Source organism: Dermochelys coriacea, chromosome 7 (assembly GCF_009764565.3).
Source record: "Dermochelys coriacea isolate rDerCor1 chromosome 7, rDerCor1.pri.v4, whole genome shotgun sequence".
NCBI classification, from domain to species: domain Eukaryota; kingdom Metazoa; phylum Chordata; order Testudines; family Dermochelyidae; genus Dermochelys; species Dermochelys coriacea.
In genome coordinates this window covers 125,254,069-125,272,614 of record NC_050074.1, presented here as the reverse complement: position 1 = coordinate 125,272,614, position 18,546 = coordinate 125,254,069, and the positions used below count along the sequence as shown (strand labels likewise).

The following is an 18,546-nucleotide window of genomic DNA, read 5'->3' as shown; positions in this document are numbered from 1 at the left end:
TCCACTGCTTTCTCAAACTGCTGTCCATTGCCATCCAGCTAACTACATCTGACCTGGGCTGGGAGCTAGCAACTGCCGTCCCAGTGCAGTGGAGTGCTCTTTTCGGTGAGGTTCCCAGCCTCCAGCACGGGGTTATACCAACCCCTCGCCATCTGTCGTTCTAGCATTCTTACAACTTTCGTTCGCATCTTGGGCCTTTTCCTTCACCTCCCCACGCTCTTCTGCTCTCTCAGCCAGCCAAATGCTGTGTTTCCACGAACACCTTCCCAATCCAGGGGCTTTGGCCCTCGCCCCCTCCTCATTCAGATCCTCCAACAATCTGCTGCTTCCACAGTGTCTACAAAAAGTCAGTTAATGAGTAAATCGCCTCCTCTGGGCTGCGCAGCATCCTGCCATCTGTGTGTGTCTTTTAGACTGCAGCTGTTGGGGCGTGCCTGGTGTTCGGGTGTACTCAAGCAGCTGCTGCTCAGACTTCCCCCCAACAGACACCCACACTCAGCTCTCCTGGGTTAAAAGAAGAAAATGCTTGAGGCCTGGGGCTTACTCCCCACCTGGGGAGATGGGGAGCTCAGAGTGAAGCAAGCCCAGGTTTGTCTGTCTGCTGCTGCTGGGTGTGGGAAGCTGATTCGCTCTCTGTCCGGTGTGAAGGTTACAACTTCCTCCTGCCTTGACTGTGCTGCTCCTTCACACCCATCCGTGCCCTCATTCCCACAGCGGGCAGGCCCCTCGCGGTCTTCAGCGTAGTGATCCTCACAACCCTGCTGGGAAGCAGGCAGGGCTGTGTGGTAAGCCCCAGGGTACAAATGAGGCGCTGAAGCACAGGGAAGCAAAGTGACTGGGCCATGGTGTCACAAGGAGTCTGCAGACCAAGGAATTGAATCCAGGTCTTCCACGTCCATCCCTTCTGCGCTGGCCCATCCGTTCTCTTCCTTGCTGCCCATCTGGGAGGCCGGGCGTTTTTCTCTGTGTCCGAGGGAGCAGGCTGGCTGTAGAATGGTCACATGGAGTGACTGTACTGCTTCCCCGGGCTGCGCCTGCCTGCAGCCAGTGAGCACCCTGAGGAGCTGCCTTGCCGGGTGCTCCCTGTGGGGCCAAGATGGGAGGAGAACACCCTGCGGGTAGGGAGCTAGAAGCAGCACCACATCCTGCTTTCCTGACTCTAGAAGAGGGCGTGAGAGTGGGAGACTGTTGGAGCTGTAGTCCATTGTGTAGGGAAATAGAGCTTCCTTTTCCATGCTGCCTTGCTGGGAGCCTCCGGGGACCCAGCTGGAAGGTTTGAAGGGGTCAGTTGCTCTAAATGCACAATACTATATTTTATTTGGCGTTACAGAGCTAGTTGAGGGGAGCCACATGGCTTCCTGCCCCACTTCCTCTTTGGCGACCATTGGTGCACCATTCAGAAGACTAGACTTCTGAACTGGGAGCATAGCAGGGAGAGAAAAACTATGCCCCAGCTCCTCCCCATCCCCACGGTCTGTTTCCCAGGATTTGACAGCAGGTTCTCTCTTGGGACTGGTCCTTTTTTTTGCTCAGTTGTGCAATAGCCTGCCTGAGCCCAGAATGGTCTTGGCAGAGTTTGTGCTCCCATTGCAAAGGGCCGAAGACCTCTGTTGCCTTCCCCTTCCGTGAGAGCAGAGAGCCCACCCCCCGCACATCTGGCATCCAAATAGAATGGAAACATTGTACTGATCCCAGATGCTCCTGGGCTGAGTTTGCTTCAGTTCAAAACGAGGGTCACAGAGAAAAAAGGTCCATTTTATGCAATGAAGGGAAGCAAAATCTATTGGGACAGGAGAGAAGGAGAGGGACTGTTGGGCAGGAGGAATCCTGTGCTTTCCAGGAGCTGGAGTGAGAGGACCTGCACCCCAGAATCCCAGTAGCAGAAGGGCTGGTCTGTGCAAACACCCTTGTGCTGTAGGAGCTGAAAGCTCCACCAATCTGTAGTAATTTCAGTTTAAGAAACCGGGAGGGCATCTTAAATGCCAGTGATCCTATTTCCCATCCTCTGGCTGTAATGATTCCTGGGAGAGTAAACTGTCTGAAAGCTGAGACCTGGAGATGATGCCAGTCACCTGTGCATCCAGTCACATGCCTCCTCCCTTAATACCCCTTTTATAAGGATCTGCTCCACCATCTTTTAGTTCCTGAAGTTCTCGGTGTACGTGTGGGAGTTCAGGCTCTTTCTTCCTGTGGTTTGTTTAGGAAGCACTGCCAGTGTGCTGGGCTCTGTACAAAATGGAGACCCAAGCCAAACATTTATTCAAATTAGGTAGGTTAAGGTTTACCTTGCTTTTGGGCTAGAGCAGCTGTGGCAACCTCTCTGCTGGGCCCAGGAGTCAGGCCCGGGGAAGATGGGCATGCTGTGTGAGGGGGAGAAGGAATCGCAGGAAGGAAGGAGAAGCCGGATGACTCTAGGGAATGGAGAACCTAGGTGGTTTGGTAAAAACATCCCCATTTTCCAGTTCATGCATGGAACAAACCTATGGCTTGTTGGCAGCTTTCCTGTAGCTGTTAATAAAACTGGAGCACAAGCTCTGGGTGACGTGACCAAACACAACCAGAAACCACAATTCTCTGAGCATCCATGACTGAGAAATTGATCTGCTGCTCCGCCAGGGGGCAAACATGCATAATTTATTGGCATGGTACTGGGCTGAGGGCAAACTGTTAGTGTGCTGCGTGTAGAGAGCAATTCCCTCTAACGAGGAAGAGGTGATGCACTTCATCTGGCATCAGGCTGCTCAGTTATTCAGAGCTTGGGGTTCAGCCATTGTACCTTCCCTCGCAGTTATTTTAGCCGCGGTGTCATCATTGAAGAGCACCGGATGTCCGTAGCTCTGTAAGTTTTTTGTTTGCGCTGGAAACACCACGAAATGTATCGGTGGATCCTGCCTTGTAAACGAAGTATTAGGACATCCGTGCTTACAGGTTTAGGACTGACGGTCCTTCCTGTGTCCAAGCTTTTGCTTGATCAACTTGTCCAAAGAGTCTGATGTATGATGTGCCTGGGCGAAAGACAGCTAACAGTATTGGCGGCAATGGTGCAGTGCACCTGCTAACTAGGGGCTTCGGAAATGTCTCACACACCTGGGGTTCCCAAAGAGCCAAACTAATGCATCAGCATAGTATATTCAGTGACCGTAAACCTGGCAGGTCTTAGTCCCTGAGCTGTCTTTGCTGTGAGTTTGTCTGTTCCCTTAACCTGCATGATAGAAAGGCGTTTGGAGTGGGCAATGATTTGGTGCGACTCAGATTCCCAGATTTGCAGATTTAAACTGCAGTAAGATCTTGTCTCTTCTGACAGAGAAACTGGAAATTAAGCATGTGGACACATTTGTTACAGTGAGTGAAGCTGATGTGCAAAGTACAGGGATTGTCAGTCCAGATCAGAGCAGTGGCCCGTCTAGTCCAATATTCTATCTCCAACCCAGTGTGGTACCAGATGCTTCAGAGGAAGATTCAAGAAAGCTCTTTGTGAACAATTACAGAATAACCTGCCCAGAGGAGAAGTTTTTCCCACAGTCCCCTCTCTGTTAATTGGTTTATGCCCTGAAAAGTGAGGGCTGGTAAATCCTTTTTGAAAAAGAAGTGCCCTCTAATGAGACAGCATTTGTGCTCACTGTGTCTGTGTGTTTCATACAGCTTAGTGGATTGTCTATGCACTGTACATCCATCTCTGCTGGAATCATAGAATCATAGACTATCAGGGTTGGAAGGGACCTCAGGAGGTATCTAGTCCAACCCCCTGCTCAAAGCAGGGCCAATCCCCAACTAAATCATCCCCGCCAGGGCTTTGTCAAGCCTGACCTTAAAAACTTCTAAGGAAGGAGATTCCACCACTCCCTAGGTAATGCATTCCAGTGTTTCTCACCACCCTCCTAGTGAAAAAGTTTTTCCGAATATCCAACCTAAACCTCCCCCACTGCAACTTGAGACCATTACTCCTTGTTCTGTCATCCGCTACCACTGAGAACAGTCTAGATTCAACCTCTTTGGAACCCCCTTTCAGGTAGTTGAAAGCAGCTATCAAATCCCCCCTCACTCTTCTCTTCCGCAGCCTTAAATAATCCCAGTTCCCTCAGCTTCTCCTCATAAGTCATGTATTCTAGCCCCCTAATCATTTTTGTTGCCCTCCGCTGGATGTTTTCCAATTTTTTCACATCCTTCTTGTAGTGTGGGGCCAAAACTGGACACAGTACTCCAGATGAGGCCTCACCAATGTTGAATAGAGGGAAACGATCATGTCCCTCGATCTGCTGGCAATGCCCCTACTTATACATCCCAAAATGCTATTGGCCTTCTTGGTAACAAGGGCACACTGTTAACTCATATCCAGCTTCTCGTCCACTGTAACCCCAGGTCCTTTTCTGCAGAACTGCTGCCGAGCCATTTGTTCCCTAGTCTGTAGCAGTGCATGGGATTCTTCCATCCTAAATTCAGGACTCTGCACTTGTCCTTGTTGAACCTCATCAGATTTCTTTTGGCCCAATCCTCTAATTTGTCTAGGTTCCTCTGTATCCTATCCCTACCCTCCAGCATATCTACCTCTCCTCCCAGTTTAGTGTCATCTGCAAACTTGCTGAGGGTGCAATCCACACCATCCTCCAGATCATTAATGAAGATATTGAACAAAACTGGCTCCAGGACTGACCCTTGGGGCACTCCACTTGATACCGGCTGCCAACTAGACATGGAGCCATTGATCACTACCTGTTGAGCCTGACAATCCTAGCCAACTTTCTATCCACCTTATCGTCCATTCATCCAGCCCATACTTCTTTAACTTGCTGGCAAGAATACTGTGGGAGACTGTGTCAAAAGCTTTGCTAAAGTCAAGGAATAACACGTCCACTGCTTTCCCCTCATCCACAGAGCCAGTTATCTCGTCACAGAAGGCAATTAGATTAGTCAGGCATGACTTGCCCTTGGTGAATCCATGCTGACTGTTCCTGATCACTTTCCTCGCCTCTAAGTGCTTCAGAATTGATTCCTTGAGGACCTGCTCCATGATTTTTCCAGGGACTGAGGTGAGGCTGACTAACCTGTAGTTCCCAGGATCCTCCTCCTTCCCTTTTTTAAAGGTGGGCACTACATTAGCCTTTTTCCAGTCATCTGGGACTTCCCCAGATTGACATGAGTTTTCAAAGATAATGGCCAATGGCTCTGCAATCACATCAGCCAACACCTTTAGCACTCTCGGATGCAGCGCATCCGGCCCCATGGACTTGTGCTCATCCAGCTTCTCTAAATAGTTCCGAACCACTTCTTTCTTCAGAGGACTGGTCACCTCCTCCCCATGCTGTGCTGCCCAGTGCAGCAGTCTGGGAGCTGACCTTGTTCGTGAAGACAGAAGCAAAAAAAGCATTGAGTACATTAGCTTTTTCCACATCCACTGTCACTAGGTTGCCTCCCTAATTCAGTAAGGTGCCCTTGCTTTCCTTGACTTTCTTCTTGTTCCTTACATACCTGAAGAAACCCTTCTTGTTACTCTTAACAGCTCTTGCTAGCTGCAACTCCAAGAGTGATTTGGCCTTCCTGATTTCACTCCTCCATGCCTGAGCAATATTTTTATATGCTTCCCTGGTCATTTGTCCAATCTTCCACTTCTTGTAAGCTTCTTTTTTGTGTTTAAGATCAGCAAGGATTTCACTGTTAAGCCAAGCTGGTCGCCTGCCATATTTACTATTCTTTATACACATTGGGATGGTTTGTCCCTGTAACCTCAATAAGGATTCTTTAAAATACAGCCTGCTCTCCTGGACTCCTTTCCCCTCATGTTATTCTCCTAGGGGATCCTGTCAATCAGTTCCCTGAGGGAGTCAAAGTCTGCTTTTCTGAAGTCCAGAGTCAGTATTCTGCTGCTCTCCTTCCTTCCTTGTGTCAGGATTCTGAACTCGACCATCTCATCTCACTGCTCCCAGGTTCCCATCCACTTTTGCTTCCCCTACTAATTCTTCCTGGTTTGTGAGCAGCAGGTCAAGAAGAGCTCTGCCCCTAGTTGGTTCCTCCAGCACTTGCACCAGGAAATTGTCCCCTACACTTTCCAAAAACTTCCTGGATTGTCTGTGCACCGCTGTATTGCTCTCCCAGCAGATATCAGGGTGATTGAAGTCTCCCATGAGAACCAGGGCCTGCGATCTAGTAACTTCCGTGAGTTGCCAGAAGAAAGCCTCGTCCACCTCATCCCCCTGGTCTGGTGGTCTATAGCAGACTCCCACCACGACATCACCCTTGTTGCTCACACTTCTAAACGTAATCCAGAGACACTCAGGTTTTTCTGCAGTTTCATACCGGAGTTCTGAGCAGTCATACTGCTCCCTTACATACAATGCAACTCCCCCAACTTTTCTGCCCTGCCTGTCCTTCCTGAACAGTTTATATCCATCCATGACAGTGCTCCAGTCATGTGAGTTATCCCACCAAGTCTCTGTTATTCCAGTCACATCATAATTCTTTGACTGTGCCAGGACTTCCAGTTCTCCCAGCTTGTTTTCCAGTCTTCTTGCATTTGTGTATAGGCACTTGAGATAACTCGCTGATCGTCCCTCTTTCTCAGTATGAGGCAGGAGCCCTCCCCTCTCGCATGCTCCTGCTCGTGCTGCTTCCTGGTATCTCACGTCCCCACTTACCACAGGGCTTTGGTCTCCTTCCCCTGATGAACCTAGTTTAAAGCCCTGCTGGAGTTCTTCTGAGCAAGGTTCTGTTAGGAAAGTGAGAGTGGGCTGGGGTGAGGGGTGGTTCCCTATGCTAGGCTAGGGAAGGGGTAGTTCAAGAGCCTTCTGTTTGCCACTTGATATAACCAATCCAGATGCCTTGCTGCTCCAGTTCCAGCAATCCCAGCTCCTGGGAGTTCAGCAGCAGCACTTGGGCCAGTGGCTTGGCTAGATGAACTTCTGGGGGCAAGGCTGGAAATCAAGGCTATTTATAGGTACTCGTCTCAGGAATGCCGCGTAAGCTGCTGTGACATTGATGCAGGACAACTGTCTTGAGCCCAAAGTACTGATTGTGGGAGACTGCAGCATTCTCCGTGAGGCTTAGTTACCTTGGAAACCTGTTTTAACTGGATCTCTGCTCCAGTGAAGAGCCCATCTCTATCTGCTCTTTCTTCGTTCGCAGAGAAATATTTGCCTGGAGTCCTCCCAGGGCTGAATTCCCATGAAGGCCCTGACCACAGTTGATTCAGAGGGTGAGCTGTAGTGGGGATGGTGCTTTGTGGCTGAATTCAAAGTGCATTAATGCTGCTGCTTAGTGAAATGTGCTCCGGGAGGCTGGGGTCGCAGTTATCCTCGTTTTGGGCTGGTATAGGCTCTCTGCTGATATTGGTGAACTTCTGGCATTGGGAGCAGAGCTTTCAGGGCTTTATTCAGGCTCCATTCAACCACTGCTCTGTCTTCACGTCTGTCGCTCACTCCTTTTTCTGCATGCTTGAGTCTCTGGAAACCCAAAGAAATGGACAATTTCCCCCATATCTTGTTGCTTCCCCACTAAATTTTCTGTCCCATAGCTATTTCCACTGTGGGGCCAGTAGTTCTGCCTCATCTGAAAGCTAGTTTTCCTGTTCTATACAGCACCCTCCCAGATTAGGGCTGGTTTGCTCCCGTGTCCTTGAGAAGGGACTTTAGAATTGATGTGTGTAACATGTACAAGTAAGGACTAGGTTTGAGGGCAGTGGTGGGTAAATACTGTCCAAGGATTAATTGGTCCCTATGTGCTGTATTGCCCAAAGGCTGAGGCAAATATTGAACACTCACAGGAACTATTTTAACACATGGGCAACTTCCCGCCACTGCTCCTGCCTTCCAAGTGTGCAGTGTTCTCTTCTTGAATCTGTTACACGCGGGTGGGTGATGGCTCTGAGTGAGTCTCCCTGAAACCTTGCTGGGGTTTCCAGGATGGGTTTTCCACCAGCCATCTTTCTCCAGCACCCATTGCTGTTCCGGCTAGCCTGCTTCTGCTGCCCTAATTTAGCTGGTGCCTGCCTTACTGCTGCTGTTGCCTGGTTGAGCTAGATCATGGGGTGCAGCGTGTGCTGGATGGCAGTATTGCCGCAAGCTGGAATGCTGGCTTTGAAAAAGATTAATCAGATCCAAGTTGTACCTGTAAAACCGAGGGCACAGCCTGACATGAAGCTGTTAGCTCCAGGTACTAATCAGTAAATAATAAACATCCTTTTAAAATCTGCCATTACAGCTTCCTAACTTGTATGTCTTGTCTACCTAATTTGGCTGTCTTAAAGTCCCAGAACCCCATTTCTGGCGGCTGATTTCAGAGTAGAGCATATGTTTAGAATCTCATGTAGACAGACCCACAAACTGGGCTTTGGTTCCTGACCGTATCCCATGTGGAGGGGAGGGGAAATCTTTGAAAATCACTATGACACTAATAATTACCAACAATACTGATGGTCTATTTCTGTTTTTGCGAATGTTCAGAATGCAGTGAGGCTTTGTAAATTGGACACGCTTTAAGCCCTCTAATTAGATTAACTGAGTTCAAATGAAAGGGCTAACTATCTTTCACTAGTGTTGGATGCACCTTTATTGATTTATTTGTCTTCAGGAGACGAATCTGAGCTGGATCTATCGTCTTCTCTGCACGGCCGTAGATAACTGGCACAATAAAGTACCAGATCCTTACTAGTGCCGTCACAGCATCACAGAGACAGCACTGCTGCAGAAGAGCCGTGCCATGTGTTCTGTTGCCTCGTGTGTCGTCAACACAAGTGACAGCAGAGTTCTGATTGCACAACCTCATGTTGATGTATGGAGCAGAAACTCTCAGGATTCTCCAGGTTCCAGGCATAGCTTGAGGTGTTTGACAGGTAGAAAAACCTCATTGTCAACAGACTTGACTGACAAGTAACTCCACTTGAAACTGACAAATTTGATCTGGAAGTTGGTGAAGGAGAATAAACCTGGGACGATGCCAATTTTCACAGTTGTTTATCAAACCAGAATAGCATTTTCACTTGTAAAGCTGTCAGTAAGTTTGAGTGCTTCCTGATCACTGGGCCAGTGGTTAGGATGGTGAAAATACACTTGTGTTTAAATGGCTTCTTGAAAAAAGCTTTGATTACTTTTATTCTTTCCCTTAGCTCTGATCAACTTGCTGAAATTCCTCATGTCCAATGAGACTGTGCTGTTGGCAAAACACAACATCTTCACCTTGGCGCTCATGGTGAGTGTAGAGAAACCAGGTTCACATTGAATGACACAGGGGAGGAGGTTCCGTGTTGGGCTGGGGCTGGCCTGCTGAACAGGTAGTTAAGCTGTGCAGAGATCAACGTACAGATCTCCAGCTTGGGAACCTATCCATGCTAAGGAGACATAGGGGAACCCCAAAGACAACACTTATTGGGATGAGGGGTGTGGGCAGAAGGATGCCTAGGATAACTCGTACCAGGGACCTTAGAGGCCCTCCTGTTGGGGGCAAGGGCAGTGGTTTGCCAGGCAGCTGTGCTCTGTAGGAACTGAAGGGGGATAGAAAAGCAGGAGAAGGGAGATATTAGTCTTTCATACCCAGATGGGTGTAAGCCCAGTGGTGTAGACAAGATTGAGTTGTCTCCCTGCCTTTGTCAGCCTGGGTAAAGTGTGTTTTGTGGGAGAAATCAAGAAAAGCCAACTTGGGATGGGAGACCCTGAAACTGGAAAGAGAAGGCTAACCAAACAAGGAAGTGGGGGTGTTGACTTAATTCCCCATAGAAAATTACTGCCCAGCTAGCTGGTTGGCCTGTGTCTGATAGTAGCCAACAGCAGATGCTTCCAAGGGAGGTCCAAGAAACCCCTTAATGGATTGGCAGTTATGTAATAAGTTTGCTCTTAAGGGAAGTTCCTTTCTCATCCCAGGAGCAGGCAGAGCTGTAGATAACTGGACTCTACAAGCTCATGCTCAGAACTGGTTAGCTCAGTTTTCCGGGTCGTGGTAATGGTGGGCATGCTGTAGCCTCCCCACTCCGTAAAGAATCAGAAATCTGCCTGTCTTAAGGTTTTATCCTACTGCCCATCACTGTCGGGTCTGAGCACATTCCACATAAGAAATGACAGAGCAAGAGGGTGGCGTATGGATCACTCTTTGATGGGCTAAAAGAATATTGTTCAGTGTACTATGGGCTTATTGCTCTGAAGGTTTTAAACATCATCTGGGTCTGATTGGCATCTATTGTAAATTAGATTTTGTGTAATGATCCCCTATTGTAATTTTAATTTTTTTTATAGGTAGTGAACTTGTTCAACATGTTCATCACCTACGGAGACACCTTCCTCCCAACGCCCAGCAGCTACGATGAGCTGTACTACGAGATCATCCGTATGCACCAGAATTTCGATAACCTCTACTCCATGGGTGAGTGAGTGGCCTATTTGAGATACCATTGATAAAAACAAGCAGGAAATAAGCTGTGTGTGATATTCGTGGTGGTGCATGTTTGGGGTATGTGAATATAAACATTTCTGTATTTGCATAGATACCCAGTAAATTAGGACTTGAGAAAGGGATAAATCTGTGAAAAGAATAAACTTTTTCTTTTCCAAAAGGACAAAGTAAATTTCATTGGCTCTTCACCAACAGGAACAGGCCTGTTAAAGTGATCCAGTATGGGTATACAAGAGGGCACCTGTCTAACAAGCATCTGTTGTTAATGCAAATATGTATTTGCCCCCATGTGACTATATACGTGATATTGAAATGTCATCAAAAACACCTGAACCCTCATCTAGAGTTAACCAGCCTATAATTTGTCTCTGCCAAGCCATGTTGAGCTCCCAGCTGGGAAAACATGCCTTCATCTGAGGTTGGAGAGCAAACACAAGCTGCAGAACAAATCAGCACAGGGAAATGGGCATTGTAAACAAAAGGGGTGAAAAGCATTTGAGAAATGCATGACAAGAAACCTGCTGCCTTGGACAAATTACACACTGTGTTCCTGCGGCCCCAGAACAAAGCCAGAGAGCAGCCCCCACAAACCCACGGGCAGTGAGGAGGAAATTGCTGGACAGAAGAATGTACATACTGGCAAAGCAAGGAGAAGCCATCCTTCAAAGAGAGAGGAGTGCATTGGAATACCACCAAGTGAACCCAGCAGGGAAGCGAAGAACAAAGGAGAGAAGCAAAAAACATGTGGAGGCATAATCAAGCAGTATACAAATGAGCCTGCACTCAAGAACAACCGCAGCAGGGCTGGTTTAATGCCTGCATGCTGGAAGCTGCAGATAAAGGGATGTCTGTGTGCTCTTTGTCCGCCTCTCTCCTGAGGGGCATGTCCCCCTGGTCCCTCCCACTCCCAGAGTGAACATGTAACTGCCATTGTAAATAATGGGAGTAACACAAGCACATAACAGGGGTTAGAAGGCCTGTAAGAGAGAGCCAGCCAGCCACGGTGCACTACAATCAAGATGCAGAGAAGCACCCCCATTAAATAAAGATCACTAGCTGTTTCTTACGACTGCAGTTGAACTGAGTCTCTGCAGAATAAATGACAGAAATACATTAGAACTGGAAACGGTGTGGAGAATGATGAGGTGAATGGAACAGCTTCCGTATGAGGAGAGATTAATCAGACTCGGACTGTTTAGCTTTGCAAAGAGACAACTATGGGGGGGATATGCTGGAGGGCTATAAAACCATGACTGGTGTGGAGACAGTGAATAAAGAAGTTTTATTTGCCCCTTTCCATAACACAAGAACCAGGGGTCACCAAACGAAATTAATAGGCAGCAGGTTTAAAACAAACAGAAGGAAGTGCTTCTTCATACAACGCACAGTCAACCTGTGGAACTCCTTGCCAGGAGAAGTTGTGAAGGTTAAAAATACAAGTGGGTTAAAAAAAGAACCAGCTAAGTTCCTGGAGGATAGGTCCATTAATGGCTGTTAGTCAAGATGCTCTGGGTGTCCCTAAACCTCTGACTGCCAGAAGCTAGGACTGGAGGACAGGAAATGGATTGCTCAATAAATTCTCCTGCTCTGTTCATTCCCTCTGGGGCACCTGGCACCAGCTGCTGTCAGAGACAGGATACTGGGCTAGATGGACCATTGGTCTGACTGAGTCTGGCCGTTCTTATGTTCTTCTGTTTTTATCCCTCTGTTGTAAATTACCTGTATTTTTTGCCACCCATGCAAAGTACCAAAGAGTCAGTGATGCTCACAAAGCAAATGCTGCCGCCCTTCCCTTTGGAGCCAATCACTGCCCAAGGAGCTAAGCCGGTAACAGGACATGTCTGCACTGGGCAGCAGGTGAAGCCAGAGAAAAGTGGAACGAAGGAATACCACGCTCAGACTCTTTAGACTGGGCTGCAATAGGCATGTCTGACCTGCTGAAGCAATTCATTTCTCACATAAATACATTTTCCATTCCGCTCTGTGAAGCGAAACCCTGTGAATTAACACTACAGATGCCTGAGTGGAAACGGCTTTGAAGTCATTGCTGCCGGTGTTAGGAATGGGATACTTGCACTCTGACAAAACAGCGCTGCGCTCAGAGCCGGCACCTTCTTTTCCTCTAGGAAACTGCAAGTGTCTGGGGCTCCTGGAAGTGAGGCGCTACAGCTGTGTCTGTCTAGGCATCCAAGGAGCTTTCCCTAGGCTTTGCCAATGTGCTCGCTCTGTACTTGCCCTTCTGCTGGGCCAGTTGTGGGTGGAGACTAATAATAGAGCCAAAGGACAGGGTCCAAATGGCCCAGTTCTTGTAAAGTTCATAGCACTACATGTGAAAGAAAGCGAAGAATCAAATGCAGTAAAAATCTTAAATAAACCAAACTGTACCATAGAATCTCTATGGATAGTAATTCCATGCTCAGATAATAAGAATATAGCAGCAGGGATATATTACTGACCACCTGGCCAGGATGATGATGGTGACTGTGAAATGCTCAGGGAGATTAGAGAGGCTACTAAAATAAAAAACTCAATAATAATGGGGGATTTCAACTATCCCCATATTGACTGGGTACATGTCCCTCAGGACGGAATGCAAAGATCAAGTTTCTTGACACCTTAAATGACTGCTTCTTGGAGCAGCTAGTCCTGGAACCCACTAGAGGAGAGGCAATTCTTGATTTAGTCCTAATTGGAGCATAGGATCAGGTTCAAGAGGTGAATATAGCTGGACTGGTTGGTAATAGTGACCATAATATAATAAAATTAACATCCCTGTGGTGGGGAAAACCCCACAGTGGCCCAACACGGTAGCATTTAATTTCAGAAAGGGGAACTACACATAAATGAGGAAGTTAGTTAAACAGAAATTAAAAAGTACAGCACCAAAAGTAAAATCCCTGCAAGCTGCATGGAAACTTTTTAAAGACACCATAATAGAGGCTTAACTTAAATGTATACCCCAAATTAAAAAACATAGTAAGAGAACCAAAAAAGTGCCACCGTGGCTAAAGAACAAAGTAAATGAAGTAGTGAGAGGCAAAAAGGCCTCCCTTTAAAAAGTGGAAGTTAAATCCTAGTGAGGAAAATAGAAAGGAGCATAAACTCTGGCAAAGGAAGTGTAAAAATACAATTAGGAAGGCCAAAAAAGAATTTGAAGAACAGCTAGCCAAAGACTCAAAAAGTAATAGCAAAAATTTTTTAAAATACATCAGAAGCAGGAAGCCTGCTAAACAACCCGTGGGGCCACTGGACGATCGAGATGTTAAAGGAGCACTCAAGGACGATAAGGCCATTGCGGAGAAACTAAATGAATTCTTTGCGTCGGTTTTCATGGTTGAGGATGTTAGGGAGATTCCCAAATCTGAGCCATTCTTTTTAGGTGACACATCTGAGGAACTGTCCCAGATTGAGGTGTCATTAGAGAAGGTTTTTGAACAAATTGATACACTAAACAGTAATAAGTCACCAAGACCAGATGATAATCACCCAAGAGTTCTGAAGCAACTCAAATGTGAAATTGCAGGTCTACTAACTTGTCTGTGACCTATCATTTAAATTAGCTTCTGTACTAAATGACTGAAGGATAGGAATGTGATGCCAATTTTTAAAAAGGGCTCCAGAGGAGACCTGGCAATTACAGGCCAGTAAGACTCACTTCAGTACTGGGCAAACTGGTTGAAACTATAGTAAAGAACAAAATTGTCAGACACATAGATGAACATAATTTTTTGGGGAATAGTCAACATGGTTTTTGTAAAGGGAAATCAATGCCTTACCAATCTATTAGAATTCTTTGAGGGGGTTAACAAGCATGTGGACAAGGGGGATCCAGTGAATATAGTAAAAAGAAAAGGAGTACTTGTGGCACCTTAGAGACTAACAAATTTATTAGAGCATAAGCTTTCGTGAGCTACAGCTCACTTCATCGGATGCATTTGGTGGAAAAAACAGAGGAGAGATTTATATACACACACACACAGAGAACATGAAACAATGGGTTTATCATACACACTGTAAGGAGAGTGATCACTTAAGATAAGCCATCACCAACAGCAGGGGGGGGAAGGAGGAAAACCTTTCATGGTGACAAGCAGGTAGGCTAATTCCAGCAGTTAACAAGAATATCAGAGGAACAGTGGGGGGTGGGGTGGGAGGGAGAAATACCATGGGGAAATAGTTTTACTTTGTGTAATGACTCATCCATTCCCAGTCTCTATTCAAGCCTAAGTTAATTGTATCCAGTTTGCAAATTAATTCCAATTCAGCAGTCTCTCGTTGGAGTCTGTTTTTGAAGCTTTTTGTTGAAGGATAGCCACTCTTAGGTCTGTGATCGAGTGACCAGAGAGATTGAAGTGTTCTCCAACTGGTTTTTGAATGTTATAATTCTTGACGTCTGATTTGTGTCCATTCATTCTTTTACGTAGAGACTGTCCAGTTTGGCCAATGTACATGGCAGAGGGGCATTGCTGGCACATGATGGCATATATCACATTGGTAGATGCGCAGGTGAACGAGCCTCTGATAGTGTGGCTGATGTGATTAGGTCCTATGATGGTATCCCCTGAATAGATATGTGGACAGAGTTGGCAACGGGCTTTGTTGCAAGGATAGGTTCCTGGGTTAGTGGTTCTGTTGTGTGGTGTGTGGTTGCTGGTGAGTATTTGCTTCAGATTGGGGGGCTGTCTGTAAGCAAGGACTGGTCTGTCTCCCAAGATCTGAGAGAGCGATGGCTCGTTCTTCAGGATAGGTTGTAGATCCTTGATGATGCGTTGGAGAGGTTTTAGTTGGGGGCTGAAGGTGATGGCTAGTGGCGTTCTGTTGTTTTCTTTGTTGGGCCTGTCCTGTAGTAGGTGACTTCTGGGTACTCTTCTGGCTCTGTCAATCTGTTTCTTCACTTCAGCAGGTGGGTATTGTAGTTGTAGGAATGCATGATGGAGATCTTGTAGGTGTTTGTCTCTGTCTGAGGGGTTGGAGCAAATGCGGTTATATCGTAGCGCTTGGCTGTAGACAATGGATCGAGTGGTATGATCTGGATGAAAGCTAGAGGCATGTAGGTAGGAATAGCGGTCAGTAGGTTTCCGATATAGGGTGGTGTTTATGTGACCATCGCTTATTAGCACCGTAGTGTCCAGGAAGTGGATCTCTTGTGTGGACTGGTCCAGGCTGAGGTTGATGGTGGGATGGAAATTGTTGAAATCATGGTGGAATTCCTCAAGAGCTTCTTTTCCATGGGTCCAGATGATGAAGAACTCTGACATCATAATCAAAAAGGCTGACAAAGGAGGTGCTGTCGTCATCATGAACAGGTCGGAGTATGAACAAGAGGCTACTAGGCAGCTCTCCAACACCACTTTCTACAAGCCATTACCCTCTGATCCCACTGAGAGTTACCAAAAGAAACTACAGCATTTGCTCAAGAAACTCCCTGAAAAAGCACAAGAACAAATCCGCACAGACACACCCCTGGAGCCCCGACCTGGGGTATTCTATCTGCTACCCAAGATCCATAAACCTGGAAATCCTGGACGCCCCATCATCTCAGGCATTGGCACCCTGACAGCAGGATTGTCTGGCTATGTAGACTCCCTCCTCAGGCCCTTCGTTACCAGCACTCCCAGCTATCTTCGAGACACCACCGATTTCCTGAGGAAACTACAGTCCATTGGTGATCTTCCTAAAAACACCATCCTAGCCCCTATGGATGTAGAAGCCTCTACACCAACATTCCATACAAAGATGGACTACAAGCCGTCAGGAACAGTATCTCCGATACTGTCACGGCTAACCTGGTGGCAGAACTTTGTGACTTTGTCCTGACCCATAACTATTTCACATTTGGGGACAATGTATACCTTCAAATCAGCGGCACTGCGATGGGTACCCGCATGGCCCCACAGTATGCCAACATTTTTATGGCTGATTTAGAACAACGCTTCCTCAGCTCTCGTCCCCTAATGCCCCTACTCTACTTGCGCTACATTGATGACATCTTCATCATCTGGACCCATGGAAAAGAAGCTCTTGAGGAATTCCACCATGATTTCAACAATTTCCATCCCACCATCAACCTCAGCCTGGACCAGTCCACACAAGAGATCCACTTCCTGGACACTACGGTGCTAATAAGCGATGGTCACATAAACACCACCCTATATCGGAAACCTACTGACCGCTATTCCTACCTACATGCCTCTAGCTTTCATCCAGATCATACCACTCGATCCATTGTCTACAGCCAAGCGCTACGATATAACCGCATTTGCTCCAACCCCTCAGACAGAGACAAACACCTACAAGATCTCTATCATGCATTCCTACAACTACAATACCCACCTGCTGAAGTGAAGAAACAGATTGACAGAGCCAGAAGAGTACCCAGAAGTCACCTACTACAGGACAGGCCCAACAAAGAAAACAACAGAACGCCACTAGCCATCACCTTCAGCCCCCAACTAAAACCTCTCCAACGCATCATCAAGGATCTACAACCTATCCTGAAGGACGAGCCATCGCTCTCTCAGATCTTGGGAGACAGACCAGTCCTTGCTTACAGACAGCCCCCCAATCTGAAGCAAATACTCACCAGCAACTACACACCACACAACAGAACCACTAACCCAGGAACCTATCCTTGCAACAAAGCCCGTTGCCAACTCTGTCCACATATCTATTCAGGGGATACCATCATAGGACCTAATCACATCAGCCACACTATCAGAGGCTCGTTCACCTGCGCATCTACCAATGTGATATATGCCATCATGTGCCAGCAATGCCCCTCTGCCATGTACATTGGCCAAACTGGACAGTCTCTACGTAAAAGAATGAATGGACACAAATCAGACGTCAAGAATTATAACATTCAAAAACCAGTTGGAGAACACTTCAATCTCTCTGGTCACTCGATCACAGACCTAAGAGTGGCTATCCTTCAACAAAAAAGCTTCAAAAACAGACTCCAACGAGAGACTGCTGAATTGGAATTAATTTGCAAACTGGATACAATTAACTTAGGCTTGAATAGAGACTGGGAATGGATGAGTCATTACACAAAGTAAAACTATTTCCCCATGGTATTTCTCCCTCCCACCCCACCCCCCACTGTTCCTCTGATATTCTTGTTAACTGCTGGAATTAGCCTACCTGCTTGTCACCATGAAAGGTTTTCCTCCTTCCCCCCCCTGCTGTTGGTGATGGCTTATCTTAAGTGATCACTCTCCTTACAGTGTGTATGATAAACCCATTGTTTCATGTTCTCTGTGTGTGTGTGTATATAAATCTCTCCTCTGTTTTTTCCACCAAATGCATCCGATGAAGTGAGCTGTAGCTCACGAAAGCTTATGCTCTAATAAATTTGTTAGTCTCTAAGGTGCCACAAGTACTCCTTTTCTTTTTGCGAATACAGACTAACACGGCTGCTACTCTGAAACCAGTGAATATAGTGTATTTAGATTTCAGAAAGCCTTTGACAAGGGCCCTCACCAAAGGCTCTTAAGCAAAGTAAGCAATCATGGGATAAGAGGGCAGGTCCTCTTGTGGATTGGTAACTGCTTAAAAGATAGGAAACAAAGGGTAAGAATAAATGGTTAGTTTTCAGAATGGAGAGAGGTAAATAGTTGTGTCCCCCAGGGGTCTGTACTGCGCCCCGTCCTATTCAACATATTCAAAAATGATCTGGGAAAAGGGGTAAACAATGAGGTGGCAAAATTTGCAGATGATACAAAACCACTCAAGATAGTTAAGTCCCAGACAGACTGTGAAGAGCTACAAAGGGATCTCAAACCTAGGTGACTGGACAACAAAATGGAAGATGAAATTCAGTGTTGATAAATGCAAAGGAATGCACGCTGGAAAACATCATCCCAACTGTACATATAAAATGATGGGGTCTAAATTAGCTCTTACCACTCAAGAAAGAGATCTTGGAGTCATTGTGGATAGTTCTCTGAAAACATCCACTCAGTGTGCAGCGGCAGACAAAAAAACAAACAAATTCTGGGAATCGTTAAGAAAGGGATAGATAATAAGAAAGAGAATATCATATTGCCTCTGTATAAATCCATAGTAGTCCCACATCTTGAATAGTGCATGCGGATGTGGTTGCCCCATCTCAGAAGAGATATATTGGAATTGGAAAAGGTTCAGAAAAGGGCAACAAAAATGATTAGGGGTATG

At 46.6% G+C, this 18,546-nt stretch overlaps 1 protein-coding gene across 2 annotated transcripts in view; it reads left to right on the top strand.

Annotated features, from left to right (window-relative positions):
- ARMH3 (armadillo like helical domain containing 3) overlaps positions 1 to 18,546 on the top strand; it is a 184,143-nt gene that overhangs the window by 81,254 nt on the left and 84,343 nt on the right. For both annotated transcript variants that reach the window (XM_038409086.2, XM_038409087.2), the window contains exons 21-22: positions 9,095 to 9,177; positions 10,215 to 10,341. In XM_038409086.2, the coding sequence (XP_038265014.1) occupies positions 9,095 to 9,177; positions 10,215 to 10,341 (210 nt within the window). The remainder of the gene's footprint in view (positions 1 to 9,094; positions 9,178 to 10,214; positions 10,342 to 18,546) is intronic.